At 40.1% G+C, this 22,807-nt stretch overlaps 1 protein-coding gene across 2 annotated transcripts in view; it reads left to right on the top strand.

The window, feature by feature from the left end:
• The first annotated feature begins 2,178 nt into the window (after positions 1 to 2,178).
• ADAMTS19 (ADAM metallopeptidase with thrombospondin type 1 motif 19) overlaps positions 2,179 to 22,807 on the top strand; it is a 247,466-nt gene continuing 226,837 nt past the window's right edge. Inside the window, exons 1-2 of one of the 2 annotated variants that reach the window (XM_086704877.1) lie at positions 2,179 to 2,401; positions 3,031 to 3,689. In XM_086704877.1, the coding sequence (XP_086561003.1) occupies positions 2,329 to 2,401; positions 3,031 to 3,689 (732 nt within the window). In that variant the 5' untranslated portion in view covers positions 2,179 to 2,328. The remainder of the gene's footprint in view (positions 2,402 to 3,030; positions 3,690 to 22,807) is intronic. The other variant, XR_015250415.1, reaches the window with a different exon arrangement.

Below are 22,807 nucleotides of genomic sequence, written 5' to 3'. Positions count from 1 at the left end.
TATGTACATAATGTACACAAACCAAATGATTTATAAAAGCCTTAGAAAACATACAAATAAATTATAACAGTATTTCAAATGGGAGAAAGATTATAGCTAGTGGGGAGTTAGGCAAACCTTTCCATGACAATCAGGGATCATGTGTCAGTAGGGACAAAAAAGGACAGAGAAAGGAACTTATATTGGTGACCTGTGCTTCTGAGTATATTTAATTTAATCATTTTTAAAGAATCACAAATGTATTCTGGTAAATACAGACAATTTAATATGCATTCCTTCTGCAATTTTAGTCTCATATTTTTGTTGTCATTGTTGTTCAAATTAGATGAGACATTTAAGACTTATATCCTAGTGGAGATGTTTCATTAAAACTAGCTTCTGTCTTAATAACTCATTCTATTTGTTAAAAATAAACTGCCTTTGATTTCTTGCCCAGTTTTAAGGCTGTATAATTGAGTCCCATAAAAAGGAGTGTGTAGGTTTCTAAGTAACCCAGATATTTCTTGAATGTCTAGAAATCCACACCCACCCTAGTTACTCTGGTTTTTGAGATTTTATAAGACAAGGTTTGGAGGCAGAGAACTTTTGACAAACACACCTAGAGTGTCTTCGTATTTGTTTTTAAACGCAGGACAACTCAAAGAAAGTATTCTAAGACTCGGCTTATTCAAACAATGGCTTTCCTTTGAAATAAGATAGTCTGCCTCCCTTAAAGGCATAGTAGTCACCTCTGACACGGAGAGCGGAAGGTAAAATAACAAAGGAAGTGGGGAACCAATCTCCTGCTGGAATTAAAAAAAAAAAAAAAACAACTGATTTGCATTAACTCATTTCTAGGTGACTGGCTTAGTCCAGAGGATGCATATGGCAGGTTAGATCAATCACCCTTGAGACTGATGTGAAAGGTTTGATGTGGCCAAGGAAGAGGTGTGGAAAAGGGAGTGGGTACCATGTAGATCTGTAACAAAGGAAGCAAGCATATTTAAGGTTAAATTTCCCCTCGAAGACAGAAATAACAGAAAGATATATTTTTTTATGTACAAAAGGGTAAGAGACAAAATAATCTCACTTTATCTGTGATCTTTAGCATACAATATTAATGTCAGTCCCTTTAATCCCACCCTTGTTTTAGGAGAGAGAGGGGGAGGGAGAGTGTGTGTGTGTGTGTGTGTGTGTGTGCAAGAGAAGGGGAGGGGAGGAAAATTGATAGCAATGATGAATGGGAAGCCGGAAAGATAAGGTGGGATAAGGGGCTCTGAAATGTCAGGGTGTCTACTGTCCCGGGAACCTTTGAAGCACCCTCCATGACGAATTACATTAACTGCAGCCTTAGAAAATTCCTACAGACAAAGATGGATAGAAAAATCAAAGGTCTTTGGAAAGCGGGCCACAGCTTTGTGCTCAAGCCTGCAGTAAGTTTTGCTTTGTGTGACGTGAGGATGGGGTGGGGGGCGGCACTAGGCGGTGGGATGGACTGTAGAGGCACTTCTACCTGCACACACCTCAGCTGGGGGGTGAGGGTGGGAGTGGGTGCTGAGCGAGAATGCAAATCGGCCTGTCGGAGTGGCCAATCAGAAGTCAGGTGAGGGAATTTGGGTCCCCACCCCAACTGGGTGTGTCAGCACGTGTGTGGTGTTCTGGGACCTTTGTCCCGCAAAGTCACTCCGGGCGGGCACCCCGTGCTCCCTTTTTCTTGTCAGGTCTGCTTGACTTTTTTCTCCTCCACACCCACCTCGCGAGTCGCGTCTCCTCCTCGTCCCGCCACAAATTCCCTCCCGCGCCTCTCGGGGTAAGAGCTCGCGGCCCGCGCGTGCGGAGCGAGGCACGCGCCAGGTTGCTGGGACTGCGGCACCAGCCCCTGGCAGTTCCGCGCGGGTGCAGGCGGCGAGCCACGGCTCCGACACCACGGCGCTCCTGCCCGCGCGGGGCAGTCCTCCGCCTGTCCTGAGGCAGCCCTGCCAGCCTTGCGCCGGCCGGCTCGCTCCTGACTGTGGGTCTATCCTGTGGGGCTCCGGAAACTCTCGCAGCGTCCAGAACACAGAAAATAGACTCATCACCTAATTCGCCAGGGAGCCAAAGCGCTGCGGGGCCGCGGCGCTGCCTGCCCCCGCTCCTCCCCCCCGCCCCCCCCGCCCGGGCTCGGGCAGCCTCTCGGAGTCACACAGCACCCCCCTCCCACCCCCGGCAGACAAAGGGCCCGGGCAAACTCGCCGCCCGGCCTCCTTGCGCTCCGGGGAGGCGGCGGCGCCCGCGGTGGATCGCGCAAGGAGGCGCGCGCGGGGCAAGGAGCCGCGGCCGCGGGAGCGCGGTCCCGGAAAGAGCCGCGAGATGCGCCTTACTCACATCTGCTGCTGCTGCCTCCTTTACCAGCTGGGGGTCTTGTCGAATGGGATCGTTTCAGGTAAGTTCTCCCGAGACTTTGGGCTTGCTTTCCACCTTCCCCGGCGGAAACCGAGAACGCACGGGCGGGCAGGGCTGGTGCAGCCGGTGCGCGGCGAGCAGGGCTCAGTAGGTAGCAATAAAAAGCGTGCGGGTGCAGATGAGAGGGTCACGCTCGCGAGCGAAGTGCACTTCTCTCGACCTCGTTTTAAACATCCTGGCGTGGTCAGCCTTCCTCTAATGAGAGGAGAAATCTTTGCAAAGGTACGATTACAGCACCTAGAAGAAAATGGGGAAGTACAGAAATTGATAGCGACGCTTTGCTCTGACATACAGTTAAGAAAATAATTTATCTGTGTTGGAGTCTTTGCACTGGGTTACCTTCAACAACCAAGTGCTGTCACCAAACTTTGCTGCCCCACTCCGTCACCCCTCCCCCCATATAATCGTACTTTTATTTTGAAAATGCCGGGGTTTGTAATCTGATCGCAAGGCTTCAGGGGTTGCAAGAGTTTCAGGGGCTAGACGGGTGGTCTCCGGCGCATTAACACGAGAGCCTTGTGTCTGAACCGAGTGTGAGCCTGGGAATGCTTGTGCTACTGGAACCGCGGCACTTTAAGCCCCGCACTTCTCTGTCTGCCCCGCCCGCAGGGCTGCAGTTCACCCCCGATCGCGAGGAGTGGGAAGTCGTGTTTCCTGCACTCTGGCGCCGGGAGCCGGTGGATGCGGCGGGCGGCAGCGGGGGCAGCGCGGACCCGGGCTGGGTGCGCGGCGCTGGGGGCGGCGGAGGCGCCCGAACTCAGGCGGCCGGCAGCTCCCGCGAGGTGCGCTCGGTGGCCCCGGCGCCGCCGGGCGAGCCCGCCGAGGGCCATTCCGCACCCCGGCCCCGACCTCGGCCGCCGTCGCCGCCAGCGGGCGAGGAGGACGAGGAGTTCGAATCGCAGGAGCTGCCGCGGGGATCCGGCGGGGCTGCCGCCCTGTCCCCGGGCGCCCCGGCCTCGTGGCAGCCGCCGCCCCCACAGCCACCCCCGTCTCCTCCCCCGGCCCAGGAAGCCGAGTCAGATGGTGACGAGGTACTGCTGCGGATCCCGGCCTTCTCCCGGGACCTGTACCTGCTGCTCCGGAGAGATGGCCGCTTCCTGGCGCCGCGCTTCGCGGTGGAGCAGCGGCCGAGTCCGGGCCCCGTCCCGACGCTGGCAGCAGCGGCCCGGCGCCCTCCGGCGCCGCCCGATGCCTCCTGCTTCTACACCGGGGCGGTGCTGCAGCACCCTGGCTCGCTGGCCTCTTTCAGCACCTGTGGAGGTGGCCTGGTAAGCACTCTTCCTTCCCCAGCTTTTCACTTTCCCGCCACTCCTCCCTCTCCCCTTAGAGACCCGGCTGGTTTGCATGCACCCTGAACTTCATTCACCGTAGTCTGCACCACGCAGTAGTGCCTTCCATTTACCTCCCGCTGAACATCTCCAAGGCATTCAGTGAATCGGAAGGCTAAAGGGATGCATAAACAGCCTTCTCCTCTATGGTTACACGTTTCTTCCGGACACGGCATCAAACTGCCTCGGGGTAACTCTTCCTGCTGGTTTTGCTGCTTTGTGTTTTCCAAAATAAGCCCACCACGTGGCTTCTTTTAGGAGTTTGGAAGACAACCAATCTGCTCACTGCGGAATCTTCTCCATGTTTGCCCCCTCCCACCCCACCACCAGTTCCGCATTTATTATCTCATTTTTTTTTTCTCATGTCCTTCAAAATTGTCAGAACACTGTAATCCTCTAGGGAGTTACATTCTGACAGCTGTCTAGAATTTAAACACATGCACAGCCACACTGGACACCTGTTCAGTGTTCTGTGAGGGACAGGAGTTGAGAAGTAACTGAAAGATTCGGAGCTGCGGAGTCATCCATGACCTTAGAACCCAGTCAGTATGCAAAGGGTCATGCATGATTCTATGGGTTAACTCTCCGTTTGTGAGGTTTGCATTTCATTTGGCAGTAGTTGGCTTTCCTGTTGTCCACACCACAGAAGAAAGCAGTAGGGTTGGGAGCCTTGCCTAGAGGCCTGTTGGAACTGCAAAGTAAAACTCATTTGCTGTATCTGAACAGTAGAGATCATCATTGGATTTTCCCTCCTCTGTCTTGACCCACGTTTTGGGAAAATTGTTACCTCCTGTAAGTTGGCCTTTACTTTGTGGTGAAGTATACATAACATGAAATTTACCATCTTAACCGCTGGTAGATGTACAGTTCACAGGCATTAAGTACATCCACCTTATTATGGGGGCATCACCATTGTGGCCTTTATTTACTGGTTTAAGGCAAAACCCACAAGATATTGAAAACACTAATGTGATTTGTGGCTTCATTCTGCCATTTCTAGTGAGCCATTGATGAAGTTCACAAGGACTTGCCTGAAAGCAACCTGCTCATTGGTAGAAAAACCCAATAGTAATGGAGAGCAGAAAATATCAGTGCAATCAAAACCACCCAAAGCCATGAAGTGGAAAAAGATGGTTAAAAATCCAGACAAAATGAAACTGGAAATTTTTACCTATGCCCTCCTAAGGTCTCATAGTCAAATGATGTAAATTGCTGGACAGGGCTATATTTTACCAGATGCTCATAATGATGAATATTCAAATATGGACATTTGTAGCCATGAGTGAAAAAAGTTGGCATGGAAAAATTACATGAAAAGCTTTTAAAAATGTTTTTTGTGGAACTGATGTTTGAACACTTCACCGGGGGAAACATTTTGTGGGGATTTCATTGTCCACTGGTTTTTGGCTAGAGATTAAATAATTACATATAGAAAGTTCCTGGTGTGGTAGAAGCAATAGGGGATAAAGCATTTCACTGTGTTGAAATGTGGGCTTTTGGTCAGATTTTCCAAATGAGCTATGCCTTCTCTCCATACTTAAGGGAGCAAAGTTAAAATTATGAGTAGGTTTTTCATAGACTGAACAGGAGTTTGACATACCTCCCTGTTTATCATGTTGGACTTTTGCTCACTTTTCCTATTAGCCACATATGTATATGTTCTGAACTGGGAAGTCTTTGTTATTGAGGAAATCTGACGTTGCCAGCAATACAGTATAGCAGTCAGACTTTTGAGTAAAAAGTTAGGCAGATAGCCAAGAAGAGTGCGTTTGTTACTCCAGACTCTACCATGCCAGCCCTTTTTCCCTTATGAGGGTGAATTAGGAAAGAGAGCATAATTTGTTATCTGAGCTCTGACATTGGCTTGTACTCTGACAATTGACAAGTCTTACCTCTCTGGGCTTCAGTGTTCATTAGTAAAATTAGAGGATTGAATGGTTTAATTAAAAACTGGAGGATAGAATTACAATTCTATTAGATGTTAAATGTTTCCTACATCCTACATTGGGGACTTACAGATAAGGAGAAAGACATTATACACAAGTGGTTATGACACAGGTATCCTTGGGACAGTGACATGATGAATCAAATCTTATGCCTGAGGTAAAATCCAGTTTGGGGAGTCAGGGAAGGCTTCCCAAAGCAGACAGAATTTAACAGAGTTTTGAAGCATCAGGAGGCATTACCCAAGTAGTATGGGGCTGAAGAGTGTTTTGGGTAGAGGAGTGATGTTGAAGATTTAAAAGTGCACACTTACCAAAGGAATGAAAATAAGAACCTCCTATGATTAAAGCCAGAAGGTGCAATAAGGGGAAATGATCCTAAAATGTCTGGTGAGATCAGACCTCAAAAGCCTTGTCTGCTGGAATACAGGCTTTTTCTAACTATTGATTATCAAACGGCTATGTTCTTGCTCTTTTGTATTTCCAGAATTCTGTGATCCTGTAATTCTAATGTGGGGAGTCATGGTGACTTTCTATAGGGGTGAATTATTTATAAATGCAACGGCTTTTCTTTTGCAAGTTTTTTTTTCTTTCCTTCTCAGTAAGTAAAAGCTTTCTGATTATTAGTTGCTTAGAAAAGAGCAGATAACTAAGTCTGCCTTCCCCCACCTCCTCTCAGGAGCTAGTTTTGCCTTCTGGTGCCTGAACTCAATGCCTTTTGGATTACTACATATTTGAAAAGATCCCAAACTCTCTATCAAAGGAAATAGATCATCAGCTATCCAGGATTGCAAAGTGGTAAACATTTATAAGGTTGGCCAATTCATTCTCCAGATATCAGTCTAACTTGTGCTGTGAAAGGAAAAGTGCTAGAATAGATATTTTGGGTACATGGCTAGGTGATGCCTCTTCAAAGTATTTAATCTTTCTGGATCTCGTTTTTCCTATTTACAAAATGCGCAAATACTATTTGTCTAGCAACTGATATATGAAGTATTCTTACTATTTCTGTTTGAAGTGTTCTTACTATTTCTCTTTCCCCTTATTAGTCTCTAATATTGAACAATAATCTTATTTCAGCCATATTAGACCAATTAGGTCCATAAATATCATAATACTAAGCAATTAAACATTTATTGAGCGAGTCTTCTGAGCAAAGTATTGTGCAGATACAGAGAATACAAAAAGAAGATGAAGCAGCCTTGATATGTTTCAAGGAGCTCCCAGCCTGGCTTGTCAGTGACAAATGGCAACAGGGGAATACAATAGTTTGAGATAGGTACAAATGTAGGTATGCCCCAAGTACTTTGGTGGTGCTGTGTTATTCCTTTCTTTCCATGTCCACAGCATTTGCAAGATACCTGGTTTTGAGTTAGGCACCCAGTAAAAACCACTGAATAAAATGCAGCATGTGTAATACTTTATTTTGTTTTAAATTACAATCTCTAAAAATTAAAATACAAAAAAGCAACAAATTAATTAAAAAAAATTTTTTTAATGTTTATTTATTTTTGAGAGAGAGAGAGAGAGAGCCTGAACAGGGGAGGGGCAGAGAGAGAGGAGGAGACACAGAATCCAGAGCAGGCTCCAGGCTCTGAGCTGTCAGCACAGAGCCTGACACAGGGCTCAAACTCACGAACTGCAAGATCATGACCTGAGCCAAAGTCAGACACTCAACGGACTGAGCCACCCAGGCATCCCCAAATTAATTTTTATGAAAGAGTGCAACAATGATGTTGGCCCAAAATTAACACATTGTGGTTTGTTTGTTTGTTTTTAAAGCACACCTAAGGAGGTGTGCTAAACTAAACTAGATCGGTACACAATTGCCTATGGTTCCCTTTAAATGGACTATGGAAATGATTATCACTAATATTGGGATTATTCTTCCGGGATTATAAAGAGTGACTACTAAAACTGTATGCACTTAATTTTTAAGTTTTATACAGTAATTGTTTTGATTAGGTCTTTATACAGAATCTGCTGCCCTGTATAAATTCAATTTTTTTTGGCAGTTTATGCCTTTTTCTTTTAATCCCACACTATCTGATGCCACAGCAAGTTATGAACAGAAATATTTTAGGGTATCCATTTCGGCCAAGACACTTTATTGGGTACCAGTACTAAGGCAGAAGGAGAGAGTGTAAGGGGAGGGTCCGGGGAATGCTCGTGCAGGAGGGAAACTGGGAAGACGAAATGGAATCGACATCCAAATGAAAAAAGTAAAGATTGCAGATTGACCTCACACATCTATCTTCTTTGTTCAAGCCAAATCTTAGGAATGACAGAAATGATCTTCTAAATAAATCTAAAGCATTATTATAAAAAAATGCCATTAGACGTGCTGACTATCTCTTGGAAGACTGACAACAGTGTGGACTGGATTAATGGAACACACAGAGACATTAGGAAACATCTGTGAATGGTGGGGGTTCTAACAGAACTGCGGGAACACAGGGAGCAGAAGTGGCACTGGATTTTTTTCATGTCCGGTTATGACAATCCATGGAAGCCAAATGTGTGTGCCTACACAAGGTCAGAGAGGGTAAAGGCAGAGCCTTCCTGGGCATGTTGGTGACACCAGAGGACACAGGGTCTCCTCCTCCATAGATGATCTGTTGGCACCCTGCATCCAGCAGAACGTCTCACCTCTTTTGCAAATAACTGGAGGAGTCACAACAGATAGGACAGCAGGGAAACCAAAAACATACGAGCTGACACCCATGAATCTAAGAAAATGAACCATATAAAGGAGAGTCCTCAAACTCTGGCAAGTTAATACATGAGGCAACAAAATTAATAAGTGGGGCGCCTGGGTGGCCCAGTTGATTAAGCGTCCAACGTCGGCTCAGGTCATAATATTGTGGGTTGTGAGTTCGAGCCCCACGTCAGTCTCTATGCCGACAGCGGAATCTGTACTCTGCTTGGAATTCTGTGTCTCCCTCTGTCTCTGTCCCTCCCCCGCTCACACACTGTCTCTCTCTCTCTCTCTCTCTCTCTCTCAAAAATAAACATTAAAAAAAAAATTAAAAAAAAAGAATAGATAAGATACTTTAATGGAAGTATAAGAATGGATATATATTCATAGAAAAAGTAAATTTAAAACATACAGCAACAGCTGCTATCCAGAATAAATGACTAGATACAATGGATCTAAAAATAAGTGGTTATTAGAATTAAAAACTCCATCCGTGAATTGACAAGTAAATTTCTAACCTAGAAAATCAAGCCCAGAAATTATCCCAGAACATAATATAAATGTTCAATCAAATGGGTCCACAATATGAAAGAAAAGTTGTGAGCCATGAATCATAGATCTAGATGCTTCAAATTTAATAGCAGTTAACTTTTAAAAATAAGTGAAAGGGTGGGATTTTTTTGTGTGTGAATGTACTATAATTTTTTTTCACCAATGTTCTGTTGTTTCCAATTTTTCATTTTTATAAGTAAGTCCATGTTTATCATTGGATAAACTTTGCACACATATCTGATTCTTTACTTCTACCCATTTAAAGGATAGAATTTTTTAAATAAATGCAAAGTACCCTAAACATTTTATTCCAATTTAAATCACACACACACACACACACACACACACACACACACACACACACACACACATATGTATATAATATATACACATATATATATATTTATATTTATCAGCCAAGCTTTGGATGTGAGGCCAGATACTTTGAATGTAGGTCAGATAACTGGTATTCCAGGTGAGCCTTACTCAGCATGCATACAAACCAATTCCCAATATAGGTTTCTATATTTGGAAGAAAAACTGAAGACAAATCCAACTGACTTCTAAATGTTTCAGATCTTTTACAATTGTTTCATCCCAGATAAAATTAGAGCAGTTTTCTTTTAGCGACGTACCTTTCTCAAGTTTTTCCAAAATTTTCATGGAAGCAAAGACGCCTTTACACTCCTATTTCACTGCTAAATATTTAGTGTTCGATTAGATTACATGATTACAAAATGTTGTACCTATGTGAGTTCAAACAGATGCAGCTGATTCTTGGTAAACATCCAGGCTGATTGGTGGAAATAATTGCATGCAGCAAGACAAGGGAGGAATCTACTAGCTTTGCACATTCTGCATGTGGCATGCCTCAGTGATCATATTTTCTAGATGGCGTGTAGAGTGTTATTTAATTCAATGATTCGAGTTGATTTGCTGATGTAACCAATAATGGTTAGGTAGAGGTTAGCAGAGTTTGTTTGTTTTTTTTTTTCTTTTGTATCATAATCTCATTTCCAGTGATATAGGAAGACATGCACCTTCAGATAGAAGGGTGCATCACCAAGCTCAGAGAAGCATAAGTACAGACCCATACCTAGACACATTGTGGGAGAATATTAGAAAGTCAAAGAGAAAATTCTACAAGCTTAATAAAGGAATGATGATCTATAATGGAATGAATGTCACATGGACGCCAGAGGATCATGAGTTGAGTGTTTCAGAGTTCTGATGAAATGTGATTTTGAATCCTGTACTCAGCCAAACTACCATTCAACTTTTTTTCAAGTTCTTATTTAAATTCCAGGTAGTTAACATCCAGTGTATCATTACTTTCAGGTGTAGAATTTAGTGATTCATCACTTACATACAACACCCAGTGCTCATCCCAATTGCCTCCTTAATTCCCATCACCTATTTTACCCATCCCCACCCCCCCCCCCCCCACCTTCCCTTTGGTAACCATGTTTGTTCTCAATAGTTAAGAGCCAAACTACCATTCAAACCTAAAGGCAAAAGGTAATCATTTTCAAAATTATAACAATTCAAACTTTACCAAACAGAACCCCCAAAAAGATATGCAATGAAGTCTTCTTCCAACACTTTTTCTCCATTTTTTACTATATTCCTTCCTAGATGTAGGTAGGGTTATTAGTTTCCACTGTAGGATCTAGAAGCAGTTGATGCATAAGCAAATAAATATGTATATATCAATTTATAGCTTTTAAGTCTACATTATTGATACACATACACATGTGTGCACAGAGAGATTCCTCTTTCTTTTTTGGGTAGTTTCATTTTGTGTGATTGCAAGTACATTCCATAATGTATTTAGTCAGTTTGATGTTGATGAACATTTGATTGATTCTAATGTTTTCCTATTATGAACAGTGCTAAATAAATAAGATTCTGTAGAAATGCCATTTTGCCTATGTAATGTAACTCTTTGTCAAAGGGCATGGATGTTGGTAATTTGGGGTGATGTTGCCTGATCGTACCCCACAGAGGTGGTATTACTTTATATTCTCAGGCCAGCAGAATATAAGAGTATATATTTCCCCTGTGCTTCTGCTGGTATGGGTATTACTAAAGATATTAATATTGGTGAAATCTAATAGGAATATTATCTAAATATAGATTTAATCGATAGTTTTTGTGTATTTTTGGTGAGGCTGCGCATGTTTTCATATTTTTATTCTTCTTTTCCTATAAATGTACTGTTCATATCTTGTACTAACTTTTTAAAAGTTTAATTGATTTATTTTGAGAGAGAGAGAGAGAACATGAGTGGGAAAGGGGCAGAGAATCCCAAGCAGGCTCCGCACTGTGAGCGCAGAGCTGGACGTGGGGCTTGAACTCACAAACCAGGAGATCATGATCTGAGACAAAACCGAGAGTTGGACACTTAACTGACTGACCTACTCAGGCATCCCTTCTATCCATTTTTCTATTAGAGTTTTAGTCTTTTTCATTTCTAATTCCAGAGTTCTTTTTGTATTAGTGTTTTGAAAAGATAAATGTTAATAACAAAATAATACATGCTGAGTATAGAAAGTTTAGAAAATATACAAAATATATTATCTGTTAACTTACCATCCACAAATAGTCACTTTTTAGTGTATATGCAAAAGAGGAAACATAAATATCAAGTAAACGTTCACAATTATTTTCAAATTTATTGGTAAGCTAGTAAAAGCGAATTTCCTCAAACATCATTTCTGGTTCATTAGATTGGCACAAATTATGCAAACTAATAATATCCAGGGCCGATGCTTGGGGAACACCTTATCTTATACATTGTAGGAGAGCTAATTGTGAGAGCCTTTTGTATTGTATGTACTTACATTTTAAATGCGCTTACCCTTCTTTTCAGGAATATTCATATGTGTGCAGAAGATTTACATATAAGCCTACTCATTGCAGTGTTGTTTTTAAGAGCAGAACATTATAAGTATTCATTGTTAGTGGGCTAGTTACATCTATATATTGTGCTGAATGCCCAGAGACCATAAAGAGAAAAGAAATAATTCCTTTCTTCAATGTATTCACAGTCTTAAAGGAGCTGTTTCTCTGCCTCAACTTCTTGACTTCGCTGGGTCCATCACAATTCTCTGATTTAGGAAGTGTCCAGTGTCTTTATTAACTTGAAGAACACATCTCTTTAAGGCATTCTGTATGGTCTCTGGTTCACAATTCAGAACGGCGTGGATGATGATGGTTCTGCCAGTGGTGATGCATGAGAGAAGTTTCCGTGTGTAGAGTGTGCAGATGCTCCATTCTTATTTAAGGAAACGATACAGTGAATTCCGATAAAAAAAATTCTAATAAGAATCATCACACTGATGCATTGACATTGTACATTAAAGGTCAATAAATTCTTTAATCCCATATTAATGTATGTCTTAATATCTGGAGAGAAGTCAGGCATGGACCAATTTTATGAGAAGAAATTTTGCTTAATAATATTTGCTTCTTAGGGGCGCCTGGGTGGCGCAGTCGGTTAAGCGTCCGACTTCAGCCAGGTCACGATCTCGCGGTCCGTGAGTTCGAGCCCCGCGTCAGGCTCTGGGCTGATGGCTCGGAGCCTGGAGCCTGTTTCCGATTCTGTGTCTCCCTCTCTCTCTGCCCCTCCTCCGTTCATGCTCTGTCTCTCTGTCCCAAAAAAAAAAAAAAAAAAAAAAAAAAAAAAGTTGAAAAAAAAATAATATTTGCTTCTTAAATATTAATATTATGTATTTATTTGAAATTTATTAGCTGACCTATGATATACTTTTTTAAATTCAGGAAGTTCTTTACGGGAGCCTTTAGCTATTTTTATGCAACCCTAAATCAGCACATTTTTATTGAGCTCATGCACAATTCAATTGAGTGTTTCTGCTTACTTGCAATTACATTTTTACCCTGGACGGTTTTATGGGTTTCTGTTTACCAAGTAAAGAATAATGAGAGGAGTTCCAAGTTCCTGATTTACAGGAAGTACCTTTAAGTTAGGAAAGTGATCTTGACTTATTTTGAGGCAGTGGGACAAACCAGTAGTCCCTCTTGGATTATGATTTGGGGGGTTTCCTGAAAGGAAATTTTGAGATTCCCTTAGCTAAGCGAGGACCATAACTTGCTTCAGAGTGCATTTAGGGTGCAGCCATGGCGAGCACATCATCTTGTCTCCATCTCATCTTTATTCTCATGCCAAGCCCTAGACTGAGAGAAGTGAGAAAATGGGAACTAAGCCATTTTAATGCTACCCAGATATTTGTGCAGAATTATTGCATGACGGTGTTGAGATGGCCCTCGGGGGTTAGAGAGTTTTGTAGTTGACTTTTCCAACAAGAGAAACTCCATTTCATTTCATAATTAATGTGCACATATCTGTAATAAATTATTAACTGTTTAGGCTTTCATTCAGAGGAGCAGGGAGGGAATGGAGCTGATGAGCCCAGGCCAGTTTTGGCATTATTTAACATCTTCTACTTTCCTGTTGCTTTCCAGTAAAAAAACAAAAAAAAAAAAACAAAAAAAAAAAACCTCAGCATTTGTTTTTTCTTCACAAGCACATAAAGATGTTTTGCCCCAGGATTGATTGATTGATTTCTTTCTTTCTTTCTTTCCCCTTACTTCTGCCTGGCTTCGTTTAAAATACATGACTACTAATAAATAACTAAACTAAACTAAACTAAAATATAATAGAATAAAATACATAACCACTTACTGCAGTGAGCCTACATCACTGGCTCTTTGCTCACCCTTCTCGGTGCTCTCTTTCTTAAAGCCTGGTGTGCAGACAGTTTTATCAAAATCATGGTAGTGGGAGTGAGACTGAGGGAGTTGGGAATTCTCCATTTATATTCAGAATCCCATACTGGGCCTCAAACTCAAGAAATGCATTTTAAAAGAATCCAAGGTAATTCTTGTGCAAGCTAGTATTTGAGGGCAGCCATTCGAATTTTAAGTGCTTTGAAAACTCCAGCACTCAGGATCTTTAATGACTAGATTTACATCCACCAAACTTTACACCCTAGGTGTCTTGAATGAATTTTAATACTCTTTGGTAGCTCTTATAGTGAACTTGGATACCTTCTGTCCTTCCCTTTAATATCCTCCTAGGAACCCACTCAGATGCCATTGAGCTGGAAAGGATTTTATGGATTTCAAATCGTTATTAAACAAGCTATAAATGTGAACTAGTTGGGAGGGGGTATAATGGGACCTTTATGCCAGGATGAATGTTTTCCTACTCTTTAGGTGAAAAAGTATACAGAACCTGAAACCTGTTTCCCATTCCAGAATTTGGAAGTCAACAAAGGCTAAATTACTACAAACTGTCATCAACAGTTTTCTGGGTAATCTAGCAGGACACTTACCCCACATGTTTTACAATACTTATTGTAATGAAATAAAGTTTGTCAGCAACGAAGGAAGAAACATTCCTTCATACTGAAAGGGGCCTCCTTTGGCAGCAAGTTTAGATGTGGATACGTGAAGGCTGAGGCTCATTGTAGAGGAATATTAGAAAATCATTGAGAAAATTATAAACTTTTTGTGAGATTACCTACCCTAGAATCACAATGTAGTGTGGTCAGTCAGGTTAAGAGGACCTTGGAGATGTGTAAGGATCAAAGGGTAAGCTATCTCAAATGGCAGAAATAAAATGACAAGTCTTATCTACTTGTTCACATTCTATGAATTGGGATGTCAAGAGTACTGTAAAACTCATTAGAATTTGCAGTCAAAACACATTAACCTGCTAAGAGGAATGGCCAGGCAGATAATTGTGTCAACTAATCTGATAGGTGCAAATGGTGTATTTTCCTTATTACTTGGCTTCGAATGTATATAAGTAACATGTGATAGCTACATTTTCATGATAAAAGTATTATATTATCAGCAAATATTTTAGTGTGCCCAGTTCATAGACAGGCAGGTCAGTTATTGAGCAAGGAACTTACCTATATAATTAGCATAGGGTCTTTGTGTTGTTTGCTGACTCTGGTTGTATGCTTGCAGATACAATAAATAGCATTTAATATTTTATAATAAGAAAATAGAAAGTTTGAGCCATTTATTATGGAACTAACAGTTATGCATAAATATAACTAACAAAGTATAATGTCTGAGTGATTCACTGTGGAGATATCTGTTAATAAATTGAACTTAGTGTCCTGTTTTGTCTACTAATGTAGATACTTCCTGTGTGTCTAGATCTCCATCCAATTAGAATTTTGTCAGTTCAAAATATGTGGTTCTAAATAGTAATGTTTTAAAAAGTATTGAATTGGTATCTTTCTTTAAAATTTATTTACTTTGAGAGAGAGCACATGCATGCACGCGCAAGTCGAGGAGAGACAGAGAGGGAGAGAGAGAATCCCAAGCAGGCTCCATGCTGTCAGTGCAAATTGTGATGAGGGGATCCATCCCACAAATCTGTGAGATTGTAACCTGAGCCAAAATTAAGAGCAGGGCACTTAACCGACTGAGCTACCCAGGCACCTACAATCAGTGTCTAGGTTGGAAGTTCCTATGTAAGAATTTTTCTAAGTAGAATCTAATTGTTTGTCATTAGTGAGATAGATTCATGAATGTGCCAAGCTGATTTTTCTAGGGTAAATCCTTATTTGTAATGTAACATAAAGGACATTGTGAATGTTTTTTTTCTCCTATTATCTTTTTTCTGGTATGACTTATAGACCCTAAAATTCATTCAAATGTACAATGCAGTGACTTCAAGTACATTCACAGAATTGTGCAGCCATCACTGCTCTCCAGTTTTAGAACATTTCCATCACCCCTTTCACTCCTACACATTTGTGGTCACTCTGTTCCTACCCCCAGTCTCAGGCAATCACTAATCTAATTTCTGTTTCAATACATTGCCTTTACATTTCATATACATGAAAACATATAAAATTCAGTCTCGTGTCTAACTTATTAAATTTTGTGTAATGTTTGTGAAGCTTATCTGTGTGGTCTCATGAATCAGTAGTTCATTTTTTTTTCTTGCTGAATAATAAGCCATTGTTGATATAACACCGCATTTTGTTTATCCGTTCATAAGTTGTGGACATTTGGATTGTTTCCACTCTTTCACTATTATGAATAATAGTTAATATGAACAGTCATTGTGTAGATATATATATATATATATATACACATATATATATATATGTGTGTGTGTGTGTGTGTGTGTGTGTGTGCATATATATATATATTCATTCCCAAAGATAGACATCTAGGAGTGGAATTGCTAGGTCATATGGTAAATTTACATTTAATATTTTTGGAACTGGACAAATTCTTTTAGAAAGTATTGCATCACTTTGCATTCCCATCAGCAACGTATTAGGATTCCAGTTTCTCCACATCCTTAACAACACTTATTATTGTCTGTTTATGATTATAACTAATCATGTGGCTCCACAGTGGGATCTTTTTGTGGTTTTGATTTGCATTTATCTGGTGCCAATGTTGAGTATCTTTTCATGTGCTGTCCCGTAGCCATTCATAAATCATCTTTGGTGAAATGTTTACTCTGATCTTTTGAGTATTTTAAATTAGATTTTTAAAAAATCTTTCTAGTATTTGGTTTTAAGAGTTCTTTATATACTTGGGTATAAATCTTTTGTCAGACATATGATTTGCTAATGTTTTCTTCCAGTCTGTGTGTTTCTGATCAGTTTTTTAATGGTGTCTTCTAAAGCTAATCTTTATACATTTTGAAAAAAAAATCCAGTATGATTTTTTTCTTCATCAAATGTACTTTGGCTTTGGTGTCTAATAACTCTGTGTCTAACTCAAAGTTGCCTAGTCTTTCTCCCATAGCTTGCTTAGGTGTTCTTCCATACTTTTGGTTTTCATATTTAGGTCTGTGACTTACTTTGAGTTAGTTTTTCTGTATGGTGTGAGGTCAGGGGTTCAAATCAATCTCTTTGCGTGTATATATCCAATTTTCTCTCCACACCATTTACTGGAAAGATTATTCTTTTCTCATGAAATGCCATAGGAAATTTTGTCAAAAGTCAACCATAAATGCAAGTTTGCATTTGAATTGTTAATACTGTTTGTTATATATATGTTTATCCTTATCTCTCTCTCTTTCTCTCTATCAATGTTTATAAGAATAAATATATGTCAATACCATACAGTCTTGATTTATGTAACTTTATAATATGTTTTGAATTTGGGAACTTTAAGTTTGATTTCTTTTTAAAAAATGTTTTGCCTATTCTCTATCCTTTGCATTTCTATACAAATTTTAGCATGAGATTGTAATTTGTCAATGTAGAGTCTGCTGGATCTTTGATAGGAATTGTATTTAAAGATCGATTTGGGGAGCATTTCCATCTTAAACAACACAAAAGTTTTTTTGCTATCTGGAAATTATTATTATGAGAACAATCATTAGGGGAGGTTTTTGAACACCACGTTGACTGATAAAGAACAGAATTAGCTCCTGATAGCCCATATTATAGTGCACAATATTTAAAATTAATAAGGATTGATGGGAGCAAGGAAAGCCAGTCATTTGGAGTTATACAAGTAGGGTATACAAAATAGAAGATTTTACAGTTCATGTCTTTGGACGAGTAGGGTGTGAATCTAGGTATCGTACTCCAGGACTGCTTCCTATATTCCACTGCTGTGAAAAAGACAAAAGTTGTTAGGGTCAGGGTTCAAATAAACAAATAAACCCAAACAAACCTACAAAATCTAAACCATCCTTTTCAGGAAGTAGGTTTCAGTCACAAACACTCAGAGTTATTCCCTAAATGTAAACTTATACCAAAATATTGTATGTTTATTTAAACAGAGCCAAGATTTCCAGTATACGGCCTTTTATTAAAAACCAAAGCAGTATGCTTTCTCTGATAATCTGAGTGTAGACAGATGTCTTCCAGCTATAGGAATCATGAGTGAGAAAATGTTAGGATAATAAAGGCCCTTAGATAATGTATTTCTCATTAATTTAATAATGATATAAAAAAGCCTAGGAAAAGATAGAAATACTATATTTAGTTAATTCCAATAGATAATTTTTCACATTTTAGCAGCTGTCACATAGGGGTGTATCAGAAAACTGACAGCATCTTAGAATTGATGAAATTTAATATGAAAGCAAATGTGGACTTGGGGTCATTTTAGGAAGTGAACATTTATGAATGTCTAGTTGCAACAGTTTTCCAGAAGAAAAACTGGCTCATGAAATAAAAGGTAGTGATATCCAAATAGTTATATTTAAATCTTTGCTGTTGAATAATAATGTAGGGAGATGTACATAGGAAATCTTTACGGTGTTTTTTTAATGTGCTTAAATTTCCTCTGCTTAATTTGACTATGTATCAGGATTAAACCAAATTTTCATCCATGTAAACCTTAAATCTTAGCTTTAAGGAATACAATGATGGCCCAAGAATTCTGGTGGAATAGATGCTTTGGAGTGGCCAGTGGAAAATGGACAAGACCTATTTACAAATACCACTTGAAATCTGGGTCCAAATTTAAGCTGGTAGAATGGTAAATTAAAGAAATATGTTTGCCTACTAATTTAATTCCCATGATTGCTTATTTTGCATTTTCAGTTCTTTCTCCTTGTCAGGCGTCAAGAGTTTACATAATCTGTGTGAATTGACACAACCTTCCTTGGAGGGAGGGAGAGTCATGAAGGGGGTCAGTGGCTAGAAAGATGAAAGAGGAGAAGCAAACCCACCAGTGCATATTTAGAGTGTGTTTTAAGCTTAAGAATGTGGAAACCCGTTATTTCTATTTGAAATGCTTTTGGAATAACATGCTAAAGCATCCCCGGGGACAGTCCAGCGCTGCACATTAATATGGTTTAAGAGAGCTCCAAAGTATTTGCCTATAGTTAGCTCAGTTGTAGTATTTTAGTAAGTGTTCTAATAACTTGGCTGCTCTTGCCCTTGGCTGTGGAGTCTCCACAAGTGTACAGTGTCCAATTTTTGGGTGCGTGGTCACATGGTCTTACGTGTTTTGAACCTATTAATAACTCACCATAGGCTTGTAAGAGAATACATCAGACTCTATATTGGAACTGCATAATCAACTGTCTGCTTAATCCTTCTCTCATTTCTTTCCATTACCTATTCGTCCAGAAGATACACATTCAGTTCTGTTCAGTGCTTATATACCCTCCTACTCCTGTAATTCTGAAATGGATTTTATAATAAATTGATCTTGGAGACTTCAAAAGTATACAATGTAAGTGGAAGAGAAAACGATGGAAGACCACCAGAGTGTTGTAAATGGTTTTTACTGTGATAATAACATGGGTTTTTATAGTACTTTACAGTTTATAAACTGTATTTACAAAATTGTTTTTTTTTTTTATTTATTTTGAGAGAAAGAGCATGCATGCGTGCAAGCAGGGGAGGTGCAAAGGGAGAGAGAATCCCAAGCACGCTCCAGTGAGGAGCCCAGTGTGGGACTCAATCTCACTAACTGAACCCTGAGATCACAACCTGAACCAAAATCAAGAGTTGGATGCTTAACTGACTATGCCACCCAGGCGCCCCTACAAAATCTTTTGATTGTGGTATGTGTACACATTTTTAGAAAAGAAGTGACCTGCTAAAACAAATGCATAGGTGTGAATAGCTTTTTGTGCTAGGGCAGTGGTATATAGAGAAATGGAAGACGTACTGGACTTTTCCACTAATCCTACCTACAAGGGCAGTAAACAAGTATTGCCTCCGTCTTTTTTTTTTTTTTTTTTTTTTTTTTTTTTATCAAATCAATCAAGAAAAATCAGTGAATAGAATTCTGTTTGTATCAGTTTTTAGAAAGAAAGACCTGAGGCCCAGTATATCATAGCTGTACTTACTGAACACTACTATATGCTATACTCATAAGCATCCTGCCATAGGTATGGCTGATTTCATAGAAACCCACTGAGATACATACTCTCACGTGATTTTATAGATAAGGATGCTGAAGCTCATGGATATTGTGTAAATCATGCACATCAGGCAGCTGGTAAGGCTGGGAGGTGAAATTCAAAGTCACATCTCTTTGTGTTGTGTGTGTGTGTGTGTGTGTGTGTGTGTGTGTGTGTGTGTGTGTGTGTGATGAAATTATTTTGTAGCTTCTGTTTTATTTATCAGAGGCATGTAACATTCACATTGTTTTAATTCTTTGATCCAAGGTATAGGGTGGAGATTGACATGGAGGAGATATAAAAATAGAATTTGATGTGGTAGAAATGACTGATTTTTATTTTTATTATTTAAAAAAATTTTTAATGTTTATTTATTTTTGAGAAGAGGGAAACAGAGCATGAGTGGGGGAGGAGAGAGAAAGAGGGAGACACAGAATCTGAAACAGGCTCCAGGCTCTGAGCTGTCAGCACAGAGCCTGATGCGGGGCTCGAACTCACGGACTGCAAGATCATGACCTGAGCTGAAGTGGGATGCTTAACTGACTGAGCCACCCAGGCACCGCTATTTTTATTATTTTTTAAAAAATTATTTTTAGAGAGAGAGAGTGTGTGAGCAGGGGAGAGGGGCAGAGGGAGAGAGAGAGAAAATCTCGAGCAGGCTCTGTGCTCAGTGCAGAGACCAACGTAGGGCTTGATCTCACGACCCTGGCATCATGACCTGAGCTGATATCAAGAGTCAAACGCTCAACCCACCTGAGGCACTCTGGTGCCCCACAAATTACTGATTTTTAATGCAACCTGTCTTTTCTTTCTCCTAGTTGCTCTCTTATAGTAGTATTCTTAAAAAAACTAAAGCAAGAAATTAGCACACAGTAGAGGGATTTTCTTTAAAATATGCCTGACAGAGTCCAATACCATAAATACTCCTGGAAGCAAAGAATTCATTAATTTCACTTGCCAGTTTCATTGTTGGAAAACGCAGTTGGAAAATCCTGGCATATCTTGGAAATAATCTTGGTTTTGTTCTTTGGAATACACAGAATGCTGTATCTCTCTTGTGACAGTTGGCAATGACCGTGACAATAGCTACAAATCGAATGATAATTTATGAATCAGTTGGGTTTGGGGCCCTCTACCTTGAGGTGTCTAATAGTTACATGATTCATATTTACAGTAATTCTATCAGGAAGGTGTTACTACACCCATTTTGTTGATCAAGAAGTTGTGTAATATCCCTGAGGTCGTCAAGGAAGTAAGCTTGGAATCAAATCCAGGTCTGCCTGATTTGAAAGCTAATACTGTTCATGTAAGTGGTTTGAAGACTGAGCTGTGCAGAACTCTAAAGTTTTGAAGTGTCATTTCAGAAATGGCCATGTTTCAGGTTTTGGAGTGAAGGGAAATGAAGGGAGTGTGAAGCTAGAAGGTGAGCTCCAGGCTCTTCTAACTTGGGTGTCGTCTGCTCCATTGTTCTCTGTTTAATAGCATGTCATTTTCAAAGAATATTTGGTTTGAAAGGTGTCCCAGGTGGAATAAAAAAGTTTTATTGGAACGCCTGGAACTTTGACTTCCAGCCATCATGAAATGGGAACTACAACATCATGCAAACTATGTGAAATAATGGTTTTTCAGGCATTGGACAAAGGGTAGCGTGTGGCAGTAATCCCTGAGAGAAAAGAAACCAATGAGCAATCTGTGTGTATGTCCCAGTTCGCAGCCTGAGAGAGGAAAAAATAGAGCCCAGTATTCTTGCTGAATTAAAGAGACAAGGTTGGGATTTGAGAGAGGCTGAAGAAACCAGAATTTGCTGAAGTACCAGAGAGGGAGCAGTGCATTTAGGGAGGTCTCATAACTGCAGAAGGTTCTTCTGGAGTCTTTGGTTGTGGGACATTCTACTTTCCCACCCCAGAACACACATTATTTTTCCAATGCACACAGGCTATATTTCAATGTAATACCTTATTCTTGGCCATAAAGTAATTCACTGTGAAGTTAAGGGCAGTGAAATAATGCAAAGTAAGTTTTCTTAGTCCAACAAAACTCAAATAGAAATCAATAAGGGAAAGGTCTTTGAAAAATCCTCAAATATTTGGAAATGAAACAATACACTTTTAGGTAACATAGGGGTCAAGGAATAATTCGCAAATTAGAAATTATTGGGAGGTGAATGAAAATGGAATACAACATATCATGATTTGTAGAATGCAGTGAAAGTGGTGCATAGAGGAAATATTTGCATCATGTACATAGAAAAAAATCTCAAATCAATGATCTAGGTATATTCTTGAAGAAATTAAAGGTGAAATAAGGTGAAATAAAAATAAGAGCTGATATCATTGAAGAAGAGACTGGAACAGTAAGAGGGAAAAGTAATCAAATCAAAGTCGGTGCATTAAAAAAATAAAAATAATTGATAAACCCCTATTTGTCAAGGAAAAAAGATTAAAACACAAATTTTTCCAGGCGTCTGGGTGGTTCAGTCAGTTAAGTGTTCGACTCTTAATTTTGGCTCAGGTCACGATCTCAGGGTTTGTGAGTTCGAGCCCCACATCAGTCTCCATGCTGACAGCACGGGGCCTGCTTGGGATTCTCTCTCTCCTCCCCAGCTTGTGTTCTCATTCTCTCTCTCAAAAAAAATAAATAAACATAAAAAAAATACAAATTTTTCTTCCCAGAAGAAAGATTAGTAAATCTGAACAGCATTATTTCTAATGAGAAATTGAATTTGTAGTTAAAAACTCTACCGAGGCAAAATCGGCTCACCTCATGATTTCTATCCAACATTTAAGAGGCTTCAATCATCCAGACACCCTTTTTAGGAGTCAATTTGAATTTTCCCCTCACCTTTTTTGCTTTTCTGTTCCCTGTACGTGGAATGGAAGATACTACATGTGGAGTATTTTGTTCCCTTTTTTTCTCCAGATGACGAGAGTCTGGTAGCTCTTTAGGTTCTTAATTCCCAAAGAGCACGAGGGATCCAAAAAAA

The sequence above is a fragment of the Puma concolor genome, chromosome A1 (assembly GCF_028749965.1).
Source record: "Puma concolor isolate L17-30 chromosome A1, mPumCon1.1.hap2, whole genome shotgun sequence".
Taxonomy (NCBI): Eukaryota; Metazoa; Chordata; class Mammalia; order Carnivora; family Felidae; genus Puma; species Puma concolor.
Note: the sequence above shows the minus strand (reverse complement) of the source record. Positions and strands in the feature narration are given on the sequence as shown.